General features: G+C 36.8%; 1 protein-coding gene across 2 annotated transcripts in view; it reads right to left on the bottom strand.

Moving 5' to 3' along the window:
• Window positions 1-281: 281 nt before the first annotated feature.
• The window catches only part of LOC124165658 (lachesin-like), a 411,583-nt gene continuing 391,433 nt past the window's right edge, over window positions 282-20,431 (bottom strand). For both annotated transcript variants that reach the window (XM_046543134.1, XM_046543135.1), the window contains 2 exons: window positions 6,930-7,091; window positions 282-1,711 (listed from right to left, as the gene is read on the bottom strand). In XM_046543134.1, coding sequence (XP_046399090.1) covers window positions 7,000-7,091 — 92 coding nt within the window. In that variant the 3' untranslated portion in view covers window positions 282-1,711; window positions 6,930-6,999. The remainder of the gene's footprint in view (window positions 1,712-6,929; window positions 7,092-20,431) is intronic.

The following is a 20,431-nucleotide window of genomic DNA, read 5'->3' as shown; positions in this document are numbered from 1 at the left end:
ATTCATTCAAAATTTTATGTAACTGATGAGTCAACCGCAAATTCTGGTCCATCCTGGTCCCAATTCCAACTCTGTTATACTGGCACATTCCATTCAATGATTGATTCAATTGCGCTCACTTATTTAATAAATATATGTGCACAGTATTACTTCATTAAGTTGTTCCGAGAAAAGCATCCATGAATAAATGAATCAATTTTCTCAAGCAGATCCTCAGCGCACACCCATAAATATGTTCAGCACAATGCATGCTCAGATATGAAATCCATACATTGCTAACACTGTTTCCACTCATTTAATTATTAACAAAGGCATACAATTTAGGCAAAAAATATACCCTGAATATACAATATGAGGATTCAAAATCTGTACCATTACCATGTGAAATATGTAAAAAAAAAAATTTACACTAATGGAACATAACACATAATCAGTAAATGGAAAATAAGCATTGTAGGCAATAGTATACTGCATACACAGTAAATAGTTGTACTGAATATGAGGAACGATAAATTATATACAGATTTCTCTGCAAGGCTGAGAATATGGATCAATCATTGTCATATCTTTCTGCACACACTTAAAAAATATTGAAGAGTAGAATAGCAAATTAATAGTTTTTATAATAAAAAAATGTCCAAATTCAGGTAAATTTAAGAAGAATCCAGAAATTAAAACCTACAATTTTTTAAAAAAGTCTACTTTACCACTAAAAGGAGGTCAAAAACATGTGGAAACATAAATTTCGAGTAAAATTGTAGTAATTGGACACTAAATTTCCATTCTAAGTGCTTATAAATTTCTGAATTCAAGGGGATCAGTCTAGAAGAGTTCAAAAATCATCATTTTGGTACTGCTTTCGCTAAGCAAGGGCCATCACCCGAGCTTCATCAGACTTTTCTCCTTCCAAACTACACCGCCTTTCATAAGCACCACACCAAGGTCATATATTGGTCTTAAACTTCCTTAAAGAAGGGAATAAAAGAAATTGTTCTTAACATCACCGAGCCATGTTATCAAACATTCCTCACGAGCTGGAAGGGAAAGGGCCCAGTCCAAATGCTGGTGAAAACCGTGGTTAAAACTGACAGGACTAGCTCATAGACAACGTTTACTGCTGCTCAAATTTATTTCTTTGATCAAAATAAAACGACGGGCCACATTTATAGTCAATGCATTCTAGCATAGAAGGACTTTTACTGTAGCAGTGATAGGCGATTTCTTTTATATTATGAAATTTAACACCTTGGTCTGATTTATATGAATTTAATAACATCAGCTGGCTTATTCATAAAATTGTCCATGACAGCCATTATAACATTACAACATAATGTACTGTAAAGGTATGTATAAGTTACACATGACATTGCTGATGAGTACATCTTATAGTCATTGTACTCTGTATCCTCTTCAACATCTTTGTAACACTTTCGTTGCACACACTTTTTCACTTATGTTTTTGTAACAACTTTTGGAAGATAAGCTAACATAAATTTATCCATTACTTCCATCAAATATGGTGATAGCGGTGAACACTTCTCGTCATCAGCGTCCTAGAGCACAGCAAGCTGATATCACACTTATGGTAATTTTGCGATAGTACCTTGGAATAAAATATACATTAGATACAGATTTTACTGGAGCTGCCGATTCCATGCGATTGGTAGGCTTGGTGAAGGGATGGCCTTTTTTTGTAGCTGTCCTCTGGTCACTGAAAAAATGTAATTCAATAGTTTATATCACCTGGTGCAAGGATAACAGCGAGAAATAAGTCATAAAGTTAGATTTCTAAGGAAGAAGGAATTGGCTAGATACCATGATATCCTAATTGCATGCAACCCACTTACCACTGATACGAAAAAGGTCACTCAGCATGAGCATGCGTCACTGCGGTGGGGCGATAGAAAACATACCCTCTCTGCCCTGATGTGCGCCGTGATTTTGGGTAAAAGATAAAGGAGCACAGCGAGGAGGATATTGTGTTCTACATTGTGTACAAAAGAAGAAGGGCAGATGTTGATCTGTATTTAAGGGCCTTCCACTGGAGTAAAAGGGCTTTAACCATTTTTTTCATTTTCAATTGTAATAGACTTTGGATAAATAAAATGCCTGAATTTTTATGTATCTTGATCCGCCTCCTATTGCTAGAGCTAATGGCGGCTTAAAATCTACGGCCTCAAAGTATTCCCAGATAATTTGATGACGTCATTGACTCCTGCCGAGCAGGTCACCGCGTCTCGGCTACTATTGGATCTCGCGCATCCGTCTTGCGTGGTTTGTTATTGTCCACACGCTCTTTCCTTAAGAAACTTCCAAAGAGCGGCTCTATCTAAACGAGTTATGCAGTGAACCGTAACTCTAAATAAAAACTGATAAAAATTTGGCGGCAACTTTCGGCATTTTTTTAAATAATCGAAAAATTGCAGAACATGTAAAATTTCTTTTTTTCATCGTAAGATATCTTTCTCTTCCATATCTCAAGTTCTTTATTATATGTTGTAATATCCATTTTGAGTGAAAAAATGACACAAAATTTCATCTTGATCAAATTTATTTGCTTGGCTAAAGTAAAAGATCGGCCAAATTTATATCAAACGAACTTAAGCATAGATGGAGTTTCCTTCCACAGGCATAGGCACGTCTCAGTTTCTATTGGATCTCGCGCATTTATCTTGCGTGGTTTGTTATTGTCCACATGCTATTTCCATAAGAACCTTCAGAGCATTGTATTGTACTTTATGTACAAATTAAGAAGAAGGTAAGAGGTTCTGCCACCCGTTCGTGTAAATGGGCTTTCACATATTTTATTTTCGTTTTTGAAAGATTGAGATAGAGATCTGCATTCTTCCCTATCACGGTACATCACCTACTTCTCTAGCTACCATGGTTGTACCAAAAGTTCTGAAAGGACTTTAACTTCTCTTAAGATAGAGGTTTACGGATTGATGGAATGGAGGTTGCGTTGAAAAAGGTAAAAGTGGAGGAAGAAAAAGGAAGACAAGAGTGGAAATTGGAATGGGAGGGTCCCACAGAGAGTGGTGGGGGAAGATGGTGCGTTCCCATGAGCGGGAGCGCCATCTCCCGCACTGCGCGGGAAACCTCGCCTAACCCTTGCATTCGCGATATTCCCATCTCCCAGCACACCCTACCTTAACCCTTAACTACTAGCGCCATTTTTTGAGACGTTAGTACTGGCGTGGGGATACAACATATCTCCAAATTATTTATTTAATTTCTTAATAACTACTGATATTTCGTCAAAACCTTGCATGCATTTTTGAAAGTTTAAATTATTTTCAACATTTGTAGATTATTAGAATTTGATATTTTCATTACTAAATATTTTTCCATTTTTTAAGAAAAAAAACCTTGCAATTTTTGTGCAAACGTAAAATAATATTTAATTTTCCCTTCATTCAGGTCCTCAAAACTCATAATTCAATTGCTTTAAAAAATGCCAAATAAAGTAATATACACCACTTCACATCACAACAGTAATTAGTCAATGCAAAAGAACGAGGTATCTATAACGCAATTAGTGGCGCGAGGACATACCGAGTCCCCAGTTCACTTGCACAATGTTTACATATCTCAAAGGTGAGATGGACTGACAAAACCCAGTTTAGCGGGTGGTGGGAGTAGACTTGAAGCTACTAAGTAGCTAAGTGATGCTGCCAAATCGCCCTAGAGGTAAACAACTAATTTACCAGCCTGGGGATCTACCATCATCCCGCGCCAGTCGTTAAGGGTTAACAATCCTCCTCACACGGAGACTATGAGGGTTTTAGGTGAACCCTCTTAAGGGTACAACACACCGGGGCCGGGACCCAAACCCGTGGCTTATACGCCCGATCACCCGGGGAGGGGCTGGAGAGGTAGGAAAAAGGAAAGAGGCGTCGCCGCGATGGGAGCCCGTCGCGACGCCTCTGGGAAAGGATAGGAGCGGAAGGGAGGGGACGAGGGAAAAACACCCCAACGCTATAGAAGCGAAGGGGGCCCTACTATTAGCGAAACCAAGCATATGCAATTAATTTTCTACCAATCCTAGAGGATTTTTCTATGAGGAAGAAAATTCCATCGATCGAATCGGTAGATAATCCTCCTCACACAGTTAGTTTTGCTCAAACCTCTTCAGTAGGGTGGTCCAATCAAACCCGAATCCTCAAATATGAGGGAATCAGCTCTACGGCAATGGCAGATAAATGTAAAATGCGTTGATCCAAAATCCGTAACGAGTTACACTAGTCCGTTACATCACTTAAGCCTAGTGTTGTCGTGGAGATATCTTTTTCGCATTGAAAAGGGCCTCTTAGAGGCCGGCATAGCGCTATTTGCTTCTCACGTTCCTATTATATATTTTCACCCATTCTTCTTCAGCTTATTCTCCCGGCAGTTTTAGCCTATATATCTTGGTGTCTACGTGTGTGTATGTGAGTGAGTGAGTGCCAATGCTTGCCGGTTGAGAGGCTGCGTTTAGTCCCTACAGTTCTTTTATATCTTCGCAAATCATTGCAGCAAACTCGGGTCGGTGTAAAAGGGGGAAGTGTAACTCGTTACAGCTTTTGGAGCAACACATTTTACATTTACCGAAATCTCAATTTATACAAATATATTTGGTAGAAAGAAGGGAAAAATATTACGCACATAGGGATAATCTACCAAATTCATTAAATTGGTTTATATTCTAATAGACAAGATATTCACGGATATGGCGCATAAATATCACTTGGCTCGGTGCTGTTTACGTGCTCGGATAAGAGGCAAAGGTACACAGCGAGGAGGAATTTTGTGTTGAGCTTTATGTACAAAAAAGAAGAGAGGTTAGAGGTTTCTGCCTCCCGTTTGTGGAAATGGGCTATCACAATTTTATTTTCGTTTTTAAAAGATTGAAATAGAGATCTGTATTCTTCCCTATCACGATACATCACCTACTTCTCCAGCTACCAAGGTTGTACCAAAAGTAAGGTTCCCAATTAGATACAAAATTGAGAGAAGGTTCTAGGCTAAATTCCGGAATAGTGCCGTGCGCAGTGGTTTCCCTACTCTCGAGCTCGTCCGTTCGCGATTCACTACTTCGCTCCTTGTTGGCCTGACAACCCTAAACAATGGAAATGTTGATCCTCATTCCCACCAAGTGTGAGGTTCGAGCAGTAATCCGATTTCTCCACGCAATGAAGTTACTGCCCGTGGAGATTCATCGGCAACTGACTGAGATTTATGGTGAAGAGTGCATGTCCATTCAGGAAATCCAAAATTATTGCGGGATTTTGCTGAGGGTCGCACGGAGGTTCACGATAAAGAACGGAGTGAAAGACGGCCAGTTTCGAATGTGATTGACCAGAAGATAAACAGTGAGCTGCTCAAAGATTGGAGGGTCACTTTCCGTGAACTTGTTGAACCTGAATCTTTCCTGAAGCTTCCCAGAGCACAATTGAGAAAGCTCTAACACAAACGTAGGGTTATCAAAAGGTGTTTGCTCACTGGGTCCCCCGGATGCTGACTGACGGTCACAAGAAACAACGCATTGAATGCATTGACTGTGCTCACAAATTTATTCAACAATGTGGGGGGAGGAACTAAGGAAAATTTGTTGGACTCTTTCGTCACGGGATATTAAACGTGGATGTTTAATTACCCCCCCCTCCCCCCCTCCCCGAAAAAAACAGCAATCCCGACCGTGGCATCATTTCTGTTCATCACCGGCGAAGAAATTCAAACAAACGCATTCAGCGGGAGAAGTTGTCATGAATGTGTTTATGAATCGGAATGGGGTAAAACACATCGATATCATCCAACCTGGGAAGAAAATACTCAGAAGTATACTGCGAAACATTGTCTAAACTCCGGCGAGCAATCCAAAATCACCGTAAAGGACGACTAACAGAGAATAGTGCTCGTATTTATGACTTTAGTGGTTAAAATTAATCTTTGCACTACCTCGGTCTTCGGGGTGAAGCCGCGTCAACATTAAATTATCAACAACAGTCGATAGTTTAGTATGCTCTGAAGATGGAGAGCTGCATCGCCTCCATAACGTCGGCCAGGTATGTGAAAAATGAAAATTCGAAGTGTCTTCACCCCGAAGACCGAGATAGGGCAGTAATTATTTTATCATGCTTGTACTAAGAAAACGCGAGAATTGATACCGATTTTCATGAGTCAATGATGTCATTTACTTTTAATTTTTTTGATCCTTCAGCGAGAATCTATCATTGGCAAAAGGAATCACTCAGAAAGAGTGCAAACAGGACCAAACCGCGCGAGGCCTATACAAAAGGTCAATAAATAGCTGAGAAACAATAAAATACTCTGTACGAGTTCGTAATGCCATCAAATCATTTACGAAAGGGTTAATTCAGTCGATATTTCGTCGCAAATAGCTCGAGAAGAAGTCAGCGGATCGAAAAACGGTAAAAGCAGTGTGTATTTCCCAAACAGCAACAATTGAAAAGTAAAAAATGGCAACAATTTCATTTCTAATCATGACAACGCACAAAGATAAATTCTTGGAAGGGCTTTAAATATCCATCCCTCTGAAAACTGTGACTATAGCCGTTATACCCTCATTAGAATGCTACGATCACATGTATATTATTCAATTTATAATCGGCCTCAGTTTCGTGGAGTAAATTCCTCGTCTACTCAGAATGGGGTCACGGGTTTGAGTTTGAATGGAGTGGATTGTTCACCTGTCAGGTCACAAGAAGGTGTATATTGATGCTGCGTTCCCGAAAAGCATTTACACATACTATACCATCTGGGGTTCCGGAGGCAAAACAGACCAAGCAAAGAATGGTCAAATTAGAATGCATTTTAATAAGGAATAAATATGCCGAATGATAGCCAAGAATGTAAAACAATCTGATTAGAGATGCCTCCGAGTTGATAAAAATTATCGGCCATCCTGGTTAATAACTACCCTCTCTTACCCAACACCGATGCTATCAAGTCTTGTAGTAGGCAGCCAACACTGAGGCCTCTTCAGCCATCACCGCTTCATCAAGGAGTTCTGGATGAGCTTCCACACATAGCTACCACCACTCCAGCGACGACTATGTGAGGCGTCGGCCATCTCACCACAGTGCTTGAACCTGGTACCACCAAAGGTTAATGAGGGCATTGGAAAAGAATACATTTATTTTGATCGATATTCTGAAGTTTTAATAATATCAAAAGGGTAATGTGCTCAGTATATCGACATAATGAATTTCAACACAAATTTGAAAGCTTAAAAAACAAATTTTTTAATTTAAGAAACAATTTTTTTAATTTAAGAAACAATTTTTTTAATTTAAGAAACAAATTTTTTAATTTGTTTCTTAAGGTTTAAGGGTTAAAACAAAGATATCGGGAAACTATCAGATACCGTCTAAAATTCGTAAGAAATAAATTTGATGATTATAGTAAATTGATAAATCAAGTAGGTTGCATGATAACCACAATTAAGGACAGTCTAAGTTTTTTATTTAATATTATTCAATAGTAAATAATTGAATGGCTTATTAAAAATTTTTCTATTACCTTAATTATTCAGTGACAAGAAAAAAATGAAAAAAACGGGCAAGGTAAAAATTAGCCATGTTTAAGTTACGCAAACCAAAATCTCAACACTTGCACAATTTAAAGGTATTCGTGGTGGTATGCACACAATACATTGATAAACTTATTACTTGCGACTGAATAATTTTAACACAATAGAAGTAGAATTCTCAATGTAGTATTCAAAATTCTGAGTTGTAAAGTAATAAAGTTAATAAAGAAATACTGAGCAAGAATGGTTATTAGCTTTCAAAAAAGTGATTAGATATTGGCATGTACAGCACTATGCTCTATGGGGAGTCATAGAATTGAAGAAATTACATTACCAGGCTTAAAATAGAAAAAACAGAAATCTATTTAGTTTTAATTAGTTCATGCTAATAATGGGGAGCATGCATGAAATTTGTTCATCATGCAGGTTTGTCTCATTGAATAGAAAATTTTCTCACGAGTCCAAATATATAAGCCAAAACTCTCCTAGTACTCCGCAAACGTCAATAAATGCTAATAACAAAGGCTCGAATCGCTTGAAGTCACGTGATCTGAAACGCCTTCTGACGTCATCGCACTCATTTCACTTCGCTAAGAGAGAAGAAAGGTAGAGCCTTCAATGCAAGATATCGAAGTAAATCTCTTCGTCGAGCTTTGTGGTAGTTCCTTAAAGGACAAATTGACTTAAGAAAGCAAAATACCTCAGTTTACTTTTGGTCGACTTCCTTATAGCGGCTGATTTTCTGAAAAAAAGTGCTTCGTCGCTAGCACGATGCGGGAGTAAAATAAGGCAGGTAAATAACTATGATATTAATGAAAATTATTTTACGAACGTTTTTAAATATTTATTTATTGTCCATTAAGATCTGATCCATTGCTAGCTGAAAATCTATCTTATGTATTTACTTTGTTACCTACCATGCGGAACTTAGATAGTTTTCCCTAATCGGCCGAAGTTGAGATCCTAATGATCGTGAAAACGTAAAAAAAGTATTTGATAGACACAAAAATAAGTTTCAAGTACCGTTTACGCTACACTTACTCAATTTTCTGTTTTTGAACGGAAACCCATTGCAGAAACGAGACGAAATTTTAGATTTTGCGATGACATGCAGCGTACTTCATGTGCTTCACAGCAACAAATGCTTAGTTTACCTGACCAAAAGCCAAATATTTTTCGTATACTCCTTATTTTTCCCCGTGGTTTATCGTAATCAGTATTTATTCTCATGAATAGCCGCCTTCCTTTATGTATTTAATCCTACAATCGGTAGGCTATTAGGTACATATCTAGGTTATTTACAAGATGATATTAGTGATACATCTTAAACTTGGTGGGCATCCGAGAAAAACGTGCGATTTGATAAAACCCTACGGTAACTCTGATTCAAGAGTGTACTTACGTTGAGAAATATCCCGTTGACGATGCAAATAAAGTATTTACTTAATATAATTAAGTATTTAGTATAAATCAAAATAATGTGCCATACACCACCCTAAATCCACCTATGGGTATCTTCAATCGTTAAAGAGCCATATAATAGAAATTATTAGCTAGATTATTCATTTAATACAGGTAAATGCTCAATAGCATAATCTCATTTCATTAAAATTGTGCTTGAAATTACCATATAATAGAAATCATTAGCTAGATTATTCATTTAATACAGGTAAATACCCAATAGCATAATCTCATTTCATCAAAATTGTGCTTGAAATTACCATAACTACAACAACTCTTGAGGAAAACCAAACTGTTGAAAAAGTAGTGAGCTGCAGGAACGGCGGGCACTCCGATAAAATTCAAGTGATAACATCATGAAACATCATCATTCAATACTTTTCACATCCGGGAAATAGCACCGGTTACAAATGAGATTTAGCTAGGATAAAAAAAATATTTGCTGTATTTAGTAATTGCTTCGTCCCCTCGGTAAACTCTGAACAGGAAAATAGGTGCGAACTACAAAACTATTTTTATCCGTGCATCTGTTTATCTTTTTTATCTTACTTATCCACCCTTTCCTTTGTTTGAATACTTCTCCGTATCGTTTCATGAAATACAATTTAGGGTCCAAGTAAACGACCCCATCGCAATCACGATTTAATTTAGAGAAGCAGATAACGTCGGGAGGATGTCGTTGCGGGAACATTACAAGGGAGATATGGGGGTGACGCAGAGAAGATTTTAAATTGTTTTTCCCTACGAAAGGAACGACTTTTGCGAAATCAAATCTCTGATGTGAAATTTCCGATGAATCGTTTTAAACGGAATTGAATCAGAAAGAAAACTGAACGCACATAATATATCCAACCGCAATGCTTGATATAGGAATGAACTATGATGGGAGTAAGTGCTGTGTAAATAAAAAATTCTCCACATCATCAACAAAAATAAATTACAATACCAAGAGGGTATGCATAGGCAAATTTACTTATGCAATCATTAAACGATCTGTGAAATAATTTGAATGAAAAACTGTGCAAAATATTTGCCCTTTCCATCAAATACATTCATCTTATTTTCGTCTTACATTTAAAGACAATAAATGACAATATTGTCAAACATGCCTTCATAACTTACTGCGATTAAAGCTATTCAATGATTGTATGGATAGATTTTAGCCATATTAAAGCTATTCATCACAGTTCATCATTCACAAGCTATTCATCACGGTTAAAAGAAAAGGACAAAGTAAAGATCAGATCAGAGGAATATTGAAATTTATATCTAATGTATCACTCATGTACACGAAATAATATAGGAGTTTAAAAACAAATATGGATGAAATTGCAGATAAAATATGAAAGGGAAATAAAAATTTAAGTGACGAAAAGTAAAGTTGAGAATTATTTATATAAGCTCTAATAATCTACTTGTAAAATGTAATGAATGGGTAAATTATTGGTTTTCTTGACAGTATTTTTGCTTGAACATCACAATTATTTTCTAAAGCTCAAACAACTAATTGCACTTTGCCAATCAGAACGAAAACAACTCTTTTCTTTTACACGAAGAAAGGGATGGTTTTCAGATATTTCCAATCAATCGTAATAATATATTATGGAAATGGATCATAAAGAGGACTCAACACGCATTATATTTCCAACCGCAATCATTGTTATAGGAAGGAGCTAAGATGGAAGCAAATGTCGTGTAAGTTAAGAAATTCTCCATCTTATCATCAAAAATATTAATTTGGGGCTCTGAATATTTCGGTTAAAGGGTATGGCTAACGCCTTACTTCCCACGAGATCCCAAATAATGACGTATCCCAACTATGGAATGAATCTATTACACGTACACTCACTGCCGCCGGATTTTCATTGCGAGATTTGATCACCGATCAGACACAATGCAACTCCCGACGCCGCCCGCCGCCAGGTTACGCCACAAGTAAAACACTTTCGTACAGCTTTCTATACTCCTGTGTTAGGAGTATAGAAGGTTGTGGGATATAGTAAGGAGTGGGCAAAGTGAAATAAAGAAAGAAAGAAAGAAAATGGATCATAATGTTTATGGAAAGAAAACATTTTTTTGGACGTGGAAATAAAAATTTTTATTTGGTAATCCCAACATAGAATATTGAAATATTTATGAGTCTACTCAGCCTCATATGAGCATTCTATAAACCTCTAAGTGGATAATCGTCCTATCGTGCAAATATACCTCTAATTAGTGGGCCATTTTCTAAGTATTTCAATCTAAACAAGAAAAGATAAATTTATACAAGCAAATCAACAAGGAAATTTACACACTCTTGCAGAAACAAACATTTTGTAACAATATGCCATTTGTACAGTGCATTATGTTACATTCATTTCATATGATGAACTAATGCAGATACATAGTTTTGTGCAAATATAGCGAATATTGAATCAAATAACATGCATTATCTTTTAGTACACTGAGACTAGCCACGGTGATAGCTTTACGGGAGTCACCCGCAATGAAAAAATTGTGCAAAAAAAATCCACAGAGAAAAAATCATTCGCGGTCAAGGCCAACGATTTTTATCAGTGGATATTTTCGTACATTTATAATGGTACTGCCAGATTAAAGCGTGAATTCTGTACGAGAAACAGGAGAAAAATTCTAGAAGCAATTCGTTGAAGAATTCATGCAAGAATAGGCAAGTGAGCTGGAAGCAGACAGCATGGATGACATGGGGAGATTAGAGGTTATATTCTCTCACCCTTATTCATTGTATCGTCTCATTATGCAAACGCAATTCTCTGCTGGCTGATAAAAAGCCCTTCTCTTCTTGAGCATCCGCATGATGGGCCATCATACTCGGATATAGACGCCAATTTCGTCATGGGTCGCAATGAAACTTTAAGAGTCGCGAAAGTCATAAAATGAATTTCTGCGAATGGTGGGATGGAAAATAATTTCGTGAAAAAATACAATAGATTTTGGAAGAAATATCGTTGGAACATAAAAATTGATTTTTATAAGTGATTTCGTGCAATGTCATACGATTAGCTTCACGTTGAACAGCTCTGAGCGATGCTTGAAAAAACCTGTACCAGCAAAAATGTTTGTGTGTGATGAAGTTAAGCTATTCAGGTCACTGTACTAGAATTTATCCTTTGTTGAGTGTCAGTTATGATCCCAGGAATGAGTCCTAAGAATTATGGAGTAAAAACGTAGACGGTGACAAGAATTGATGAAGTCATATTGATGGTTAATTTGATCCGAAAAATTTGATAAGTGCGGAGATAATTCATCGTTGGTAATTTAATTTATAAAAATGTAATCCATAACTGAAGCTTGCTCCATCGCTTTTCAAAATATATTTTCATTGCTTTAATATCTGCACCTGATTGACTATATAAACTAATCATTAAATTACGCAAGCATTGCTACAGTGGATAAAATGTGACGCAAGAAGATATTTTGCATTTTGTCTACTTTAAAGCTAAATAAATATATTTGATACACTTTGCCAATTAAAAATTATTTTAAATCTTAGTTATAAATGACAGAGCAAGACATCATAGGTAATAAGTAAAACAAATAATGAAGGGTACAGATCTAGTGGTAGTTTTCGGCGTTGCGCTGGATAAGATTTTGAGAATAATGAAGTATATTTTGTCAAGTTACATATAGGCAAAATATGTACGTAATTATGAATTTCAACCTATTTTTAGGTCAAGGAATATTTCAAGAAGCATAAAAATAATATATGACAGTGCTGAGGCCAGTTGTCGTGAATTACTCAGAATGGACTTACGGCAATGCAAGAAGAAACAATAGAAAGGTGGAAAAGAAAGGCTCTCAGAAATGTTCGGTGCTTTGATATATACAGGAATATGGAGAATATGGGCAAATTTAGAGATATACGAGCTGTATGGACACCAAATGTCATATCGGTTATTAAGTAATGAATACTTCCCTGAGGTGGTGAGGTTGTGTACAGCGGATGGAGGTAAGTATGGTAGTTAAAAAGGTTTTCATTGACTCCCCAGGAGTTCGGAAAAACTGGGATAACCCCGAAAGCAGTACCTTCATGATGTAGAAGTCGATTCAAGAACTCCTCCACTTTCCCCCTTACTCTTCCACCCCTCCACCCACCCCACCCACAGTGACACCAAACCCAGCTCCAACCCCAACCCTTACCTCCCCCTAACCAACGGCTCCCGGTAATTTTCTCTACCCAACCTTCTACTATATATACAGTCAATTTACCTGAATTTTCACCTTGATAATGTCACTCTGTTACGAAACCATGGTCGGTGTTAATAAATTACTATGTGGAAATAGCAAAGTTCTTGATCCTTCTATTCCTGCGAATCAAGAATACTTGAGGTATAAAAAAGGAGAGTAAACGTAGTGCTGAAAAGGTATAAAGCTAATGAGCAATAAACATTAAAATGAATAATTATCATTTTGAAACCTATTCTCACTTGCTTCTTTACTTTACCGAACTTAATCTCGCTATTTTTCTAATCTATTTCCTCCTTCAGACCAGTGTAAATAGCAAATAGCGTAGAAAAATAAGTAATGACAACATGAAGTCATGAGAAAAAAGGCAGATAAAAGGAATGAAAATGGATGGCTAATGCAAGGGGCAAATATATTCCTGGGTAAGATAAGTAAATTACCTCCAAAAACTTTCTTCTTCTTCGCTCTTACCCAGTATTTCGTTTGGCAAGAAAGGATTTTATGTCATAAAAATATTACCACATCACCACTAAGAGCCGGTATTGGAAAGTCTGGTTAGCCCTAACCACATGATGATATAGTGTTTACTTGCCGCTGACTAGAAGTACTGGTGAGTTTATAGTATGATCTTACAAAGAGGCTAAACACAACTTTTAGCCTCCGCCAGGTAAAATGAAAGGATGCATCATCTTTAACATATGGTTAATCAGACATTATAAAACTGACTGTGAATGTGGCAGATCTAAAGTTAAACACTAAAGAGGCATATATGCTACTGAAAATATGGATAATAAATTGGATTCCTCTTGGAGGTCAATTCTTTCTAACTTTCCCCAAAGAAGGTAGAGGAATATTACGAAAGTAAGAAAGAAATAATACAAAAAAATTTTTTTTATAAAAAACGTCTTTATCGCTACCTGAAAGGAACGCAAGTACGTTTTTGTTCAATCAATTTTTCAATAACCTTGAATGCAAACAAAGGCGTAGCTATGACTCCATTACTCTTTTTACAATGAATGATCGCAGCGCTGCAATCGGTTTGTGGTGGACTTTTTTTACAACTAATCTCCATTAAATTTTAAACTACAAATAACAATCGAGATACAATTGAAACCACAATAAAGACGTTACTATATGGGATTGTCCACTGGTAATGAGTTATTATGAAAATTTCAGCTAAATAGCTAATTAAAAAATGGGTTCAAATTGTATTGCCAAAATTTGACCCGGACAAAACGATAAAAACCAAGTGATTTTATAAAAACGCTGCAAAAAGAGAAAGGAAGGAATGCATTGGAATATATAGAAATACAAAAAGTGAGATAAGAAAGGACTGAACCAAGGATTGTAGTATAGGGTCGCCTTCTTTATCCCAAACTACCTTGGGACCATTGGGTGCACCAATATTACAAAATAGGATCCTCCAGTCGGCCTCTAAATGTTTTGTCACCCACCCCCGCATTTAAATGGTTTACAAAAGTCGCAATCGCGCCACTGACGAAAAAAGTCATCCGAGGTTCACGGGGAAAAGAGTTTAACTATGGGATGTAAACCGAAATTAATTGGCATGATGATGTGATCATAACTTTTCAATGCTATTCCCTGCATTTACAAATACTAAGAGGTAAAAAATGGATATCATTGCACTCATCACCGCTCCGCGGACATTTTTGGAAACTGATGAAGATGCGACCGAAGCGGCAACAGTCTTTTGTAGGATAGAATTAGGCTTCCTCTGTGCAGTCCACTTCATGGGCGTACCTAGCGGGGGCCGGAGGGGGCCGCGGCCCCCCCCCCCCCCCCGTAGAAGCAGATCTCGCAAAAGTCTATTGGGAATATCACGACCGTATTGAGAAGAAAGTGTTCAACAAATAAAAAATATTTTCTTTAAACTCACGAAAAATGGTATTAATATAAGACATGCAACTAAATTAAAACTATATTTTCAAGCAAATAATTTTATAAACTATTACAGCGCTGTTATAATTTCCTTGAATTTCTGGTTTCACTCACCATTTCCATGCCAAAACGTTAAGACTTGAACAACCATGGCTTGCTCCTCCTAGTTTTGATCCTGGGTACGCCCTTTGTCCCCATGCTTGGGAGAATGAGCTAGGAAACTTGACTGACTTGACTGAAGTTTATTTACCTGGGTTGGGTGAGGCTAGATGGCCCCATATTCCCCCAACCTAGCTCTCTCTATACAGTGTTTCATGGCATAACAGAGCGGTGGCACGCAGGCCGGTGAAGTGTCTGGCTCTCAGCAATTATTCATTTTTCAGATAATGTCTGAATCTTCCGGCGAATAGCAGTCGAGCCTTTCGGGCAACGAGGTTTGTTCGGAAAAACCCAGGTTCGGCCATATGTGAATAAAGTTCACTAATGAATAAATAAATATATAAATAAATAAATATTTGAATATATAAATACAAGAATGAATAAATTATTAGTTAAAAAGCATTTAAATAGTTCGAAGAAAAAGATAAAACACTGTATAAAACTTTGGAAATCTTAAGATAGCTAAAAACTCAATGTCAGAATTAACGTCGTATAAAATCAATTTAACGGAAAACCTTAGAGCCGATAATGATCGCAGGCTTTCCCGGCATATAGAATTCCGAGTAAGTTTCCACAAATGCCAATAAACAGATGTGTAGAGCTATAAAAATGTTGTAGATAAAAAGAAGAAAGAGGAAGACATGGGGATGCAAACTGTGGTAAGTGTGAGGTTGACTGCGCGATTGGGGCAGAGGAAAAGAGGGAATGAGTTGAGGGAGGGACAGGCAGTTGGTGGTGGGTGAGTCCGCTAGACTGGCGGTCACCACGAAAGACAATATTGAGTCTGAGGGGAAATAATAAAAGGGGAAAGAGCAATCGAGTCAAACATCTCTTTCTCCCCTCCTATCTTCCATCCCCTCTCTTCCATGCCCTTCTTTCCTATCCTCGTTCTTCTCAAGCACCTTCTCTGTCCTTTATGTTTTATTTTTTTCATCTCTTACTTTCCATTTTCTTCCCTCTGCCTTTTTCCTTCTCATATCCTCACAATCCCTTTTATTTCCCACTTTCATCATTTACCGGGCAGAGGATACCAACCGAATCAAGCTATTACCTCCACCAGGGGAAAGCATGAGGCATTAAAGAAAATTGGTTGAATTACGGAGGAAGCAGCAGATAAATGTGTAATTTTGGACCGTGAGATGGGATAGGACTAGGTAGAAAGACTGAATGCTTCGGTATTATTTTGTCGGAAGGGATGAGAGATACTCCTCATAAGTGTAGCATGAACGAGATGCTACCTCTCAGAAATTGAAGCCCGGAAAAAGTGAAAATTTTCTTTCAGTGGCTTATCATGTTACGTGGCGCAAAATTGTTGGCCAAATAATGCAATATTGAGAGTAGAAAGGGTTTTCTTGTACTCTATATTTCATGAATCTTAAAAAAAATCATGTATTAGGAGATGAAATAGGAAACATGTACTGCACACCATTCACTGAAAATGTGCATAAGAACAGAGTCAATGGCTGGATCAAGAGAAAATAAAAATGCAGCCTAAACATCAGGGGGTTATTATATTTGCTGACAAACTGTAGGTAAGTGTGACAGGCTGAAGGAAATTTTAATGTTAAGCAATAAATGAATACTATAAAATACATATTCTAGATGTCCAATTCTATTGTGGTAGTCTAGTACATAAATAAATTACTTACTAGGATAAATAAAATGCCTCTAATAAATAAATGTGCACTTTAATTCTATTGAGAAAAGTGCCGCCAGTTATTTAAAAAAATTAATATACTCATAAGAGCTTGGTCATAATATAGAAATCCCAGATGTGGATCCCAGCCTAGAAGCCTAGATTCTTGCACCTTCTAGCGAATGTATACTGTTGCATCATTCATGAAATATAGTATGAGGTAAGTCACTTTGTTGAGTGCTGTTAATATTTTAAACTTTATATTGTGAAATAATGAAAGAGAAAACAAGAATTCACTTCTTACTTACTGAAGTAAAATGTTACTATCAACCATGGTTTATTAACCACTTTATACCGTCTTGACAATGTAAACGTTTAGAAACTATTCTTTGCTAAAAATAGCGCCGGGATGGAACGTAGAAACTGAATTTTCAAATTCTTATATGAATACTTATGAGCTTCTCCAGCTATGGCCATGGTAATTTCTTCGGATATCGAATCAATGTTAGCGGAAATAATAGCAAAGGAGAGAGGGAACGAGTTGGAGGAGATGGGTGTTCCCTATGACTCGAGTGAGTGGGAAGAGAAGCCTATCATGCAAGGAGGAGGCCGAGATGGAATGAAAATAAAACACGTCGAGGAGGAGGACGTCGAAGCCAATAGGAGCGGTGCTTTGAAAACTCGCTTTTCTTGGCGTGCCCGGAGCAAAGCTATATCACCATAGTGGATGAAGGGCAAGATAAAGAGAGAAGGTGGAATATTTCTTACAGGAATCTCGAAGCCTTCGGAGCCCTCTAAGTATGGGCCCTATTTTACCTTATAAAAACCACTAAGCAGTTGGATTGTTTATGAATCGTTTCAGATCAAAAATCGAAAAGAATACATAACGTTTTCTTGGATTTCTAAAGGGCTGAAAGTGTTCATTTTCTCGTAGGTTTTGAAGCTGAATACAGTCCTCATTATCGGGGAGTTCAATGACGGAATCAATATACTGATGATAGAATAATGTATGCGAGGGGCCGTGTCACACCTCGAAAAGCTGTAGAAAACACTCACAGTTATGAAAATCCGAGGAAATGTTATTCAAGAAATGAGAATGTTACCAATTACACGCATGAAACGCATCAAATTAGATTGTATATGAAGAAATTTGAAGCATAAATCAAACTTCACTAATATTAAGATCGCAGGTCTTGTATTCTAAAGATAAAGTAGCGCGGGGAATGTATTTTTGAATTTAGTTTCTCCTACAGCTGGAAAACCTGTCATAGCGTGAATATTAGCTGTTGCTTTTTTACATTGAAAACCTTAATTAGTATTACTACGGAAAATGAAAGATGTTAGTAAATTGAATCCCTAAAAATCCATTATATATCCAATCCACAATTACTATAATTATTTCCGAGTATAATATTCTATTGAAATAAAATTAAAAATTGGAATACACAACTTGTAACTAAACGACATTGTCTTAATAATTTAAATGGTCTGAAAATCATACTATCACCAATTTCGCCAATTAAATGTTAGTTTCATTCAGGGAAAAGTATGAGCAAGAGTACATAGCTCTTGCTCATATTTTTACCGAGGAAAGTTCCATTTTCCTTAGATTCATTAGTAATTGTAGGTGAATGTGTGCGCTGTAATATGAGAAGTATAGGAATGGCGAGAGACAAAATAGGGGGGAGGTCATTGGATAAGAGGGATAAAGAGAAGGTGGGGTCACATGCCACTGCAGGTCTCTCGGAGGAAAAGCAATCTCAGCCCGTTGAAGGAGTTTAGTGGATAGAGAGAGAATGGGAGTGAAGTGGGGAGGAAATGAGAGAACGCTCCTCTGTCTTGAGAGATTCACACCCGGGAGGACGAGGGAGACGGTCGCGAAGAACACTCCTGCTATTCTCGGAGGGAAGCTATCGCAACTGGCTCAGATTTCGGAAAGTCGTTTTTCTCTGTCGTTTTTCAATTTTTTTACTCCTGTGGGTTATCTTTCGACGAGTAAATAATACTGTGCTAGACATGAAATAAGGAGAGAATTACAAAAATTTTATTTAGAAGCATCCATAAAATCATTCTTATCTCTCGTACCTACAGGGTATTTTTTCCGATTTGACCCCAAAATATTATTTGGGAATTGAATCTGTTGACCTCAAGTCATGCCACAACACATAAAATGAGTCGATATAAATTGATAACTTTGAATATGCAATTACAATGCATTGATGCTTTAACAATAGCAGAATACCATGTAGCAAGTTTTCCATTGTGTCCAGAAAAATTTGGAAAATTCCAAACTCTAAAGGGGATAGCAAGTTCTTTTGAGCCGGTTCCTTCATCAATATGGCAGTAAGTAGGTGAAACAATCCTTGCCTAACATCCTGAAGGGGGATTTTAAGAAATAAAAAAAGACATCAATGCCTTTTGCACGCGGAAAATTGTGCATGCAGTTAAGTGGCGGCTGTTTATAGGACGTATTGCCAAGCTGAAGGAGCATTCTTTTATAAGGTGCTTAAGTCCTCGGAGTGAAACCACTGCTTCTTCCCAATACAACCTGTCACTAAGCGGTTTCCACCCTGAACTCTCCTTCCAAAGCCTTCCACATGTGAATTTAAATCCATACATTTTTGAAGTAAATAGAAACAAATGTTCTTTCACCCGATTACAAAAAATAAGTGAATAGAAAATATTCGGCAATAATAAATGTAATACTTGATTTCAAGTGCTTGTATTATTTAAATATCATTCTGTCTTGGTAATACAGTATGATCTGGCATTTTTTAAATATATTTTAAAACATTTCTTATAGCTTGGAATCATAATAATCATCATCGCTGAAAGTTGGTAAAATAGACACAATATTTGAGACTACCAATCCATGCTTGTTCTTAAAATTTAGTTCAAATGCAATATTACCCTCCATCAATACTAAAAAGTGCAAAATTATATTTAAAAAATATATTTTTTATAAAAATCCAAATTAATGAAAAATAAGAAAAAACGGCCCGTGACCCCTTAAATTTTTGAAAATTTGAAATATGATTCATGAGAATGTTGGCATAAGCTTAAGAACAAGATTTCAAATATAATAAACGAAAAACGTGGAGCGCAAGTAAGAGTAAAAAATGAATACTAGCTGGTCAATGAATATTGAAATGCCTCTCAGAGCAAGTGAATATAATCTTAAATACGAACCTTGTTTTTCGTGTATGACGTCTGAAATCTTGATCTTAGACTTATTTCATTGAATCTTTGCATTTTTTCATGAATCAAATTTCAAAGTTTTAATAATTTAAGGTGTCAAGGGCCGTAATTTTGTCTTTTTCAAAAAACTGAAAATATGTTTTAAAAAGGTTCTTTTTGTACATAAGCATTATTTATATTTGAGATAGTAAAATGTCAAAAAAATACCGTACTTAATCTTAAACATTTTTATAAGAATGTGAAAGTTTAAAAAGATTACTACTTCAGCAATAAAGGCAAAATACTACAGTTGGGGAGGTTGTTTCGCGTCCTTTTAAGGCGTAGGAGGCCGAAATAATATA

This window comes from Ischnura elegans, chromosome 9, assembly GCF_921293095.1.
Source record: "Ischnura elegans chromosome 9, ioIscEleg1.1, whole genome shotgun sequence".
Taxonomy (NCBI): Eukaryota; Metazoa; Arthropoda; class Insecta; order Odonata; family Coenagrionidae; genus Ischnura; species Ischnura elegans.
This window is presented reverse-complemented; position numbering and strand designations above follow the sequence as displayed.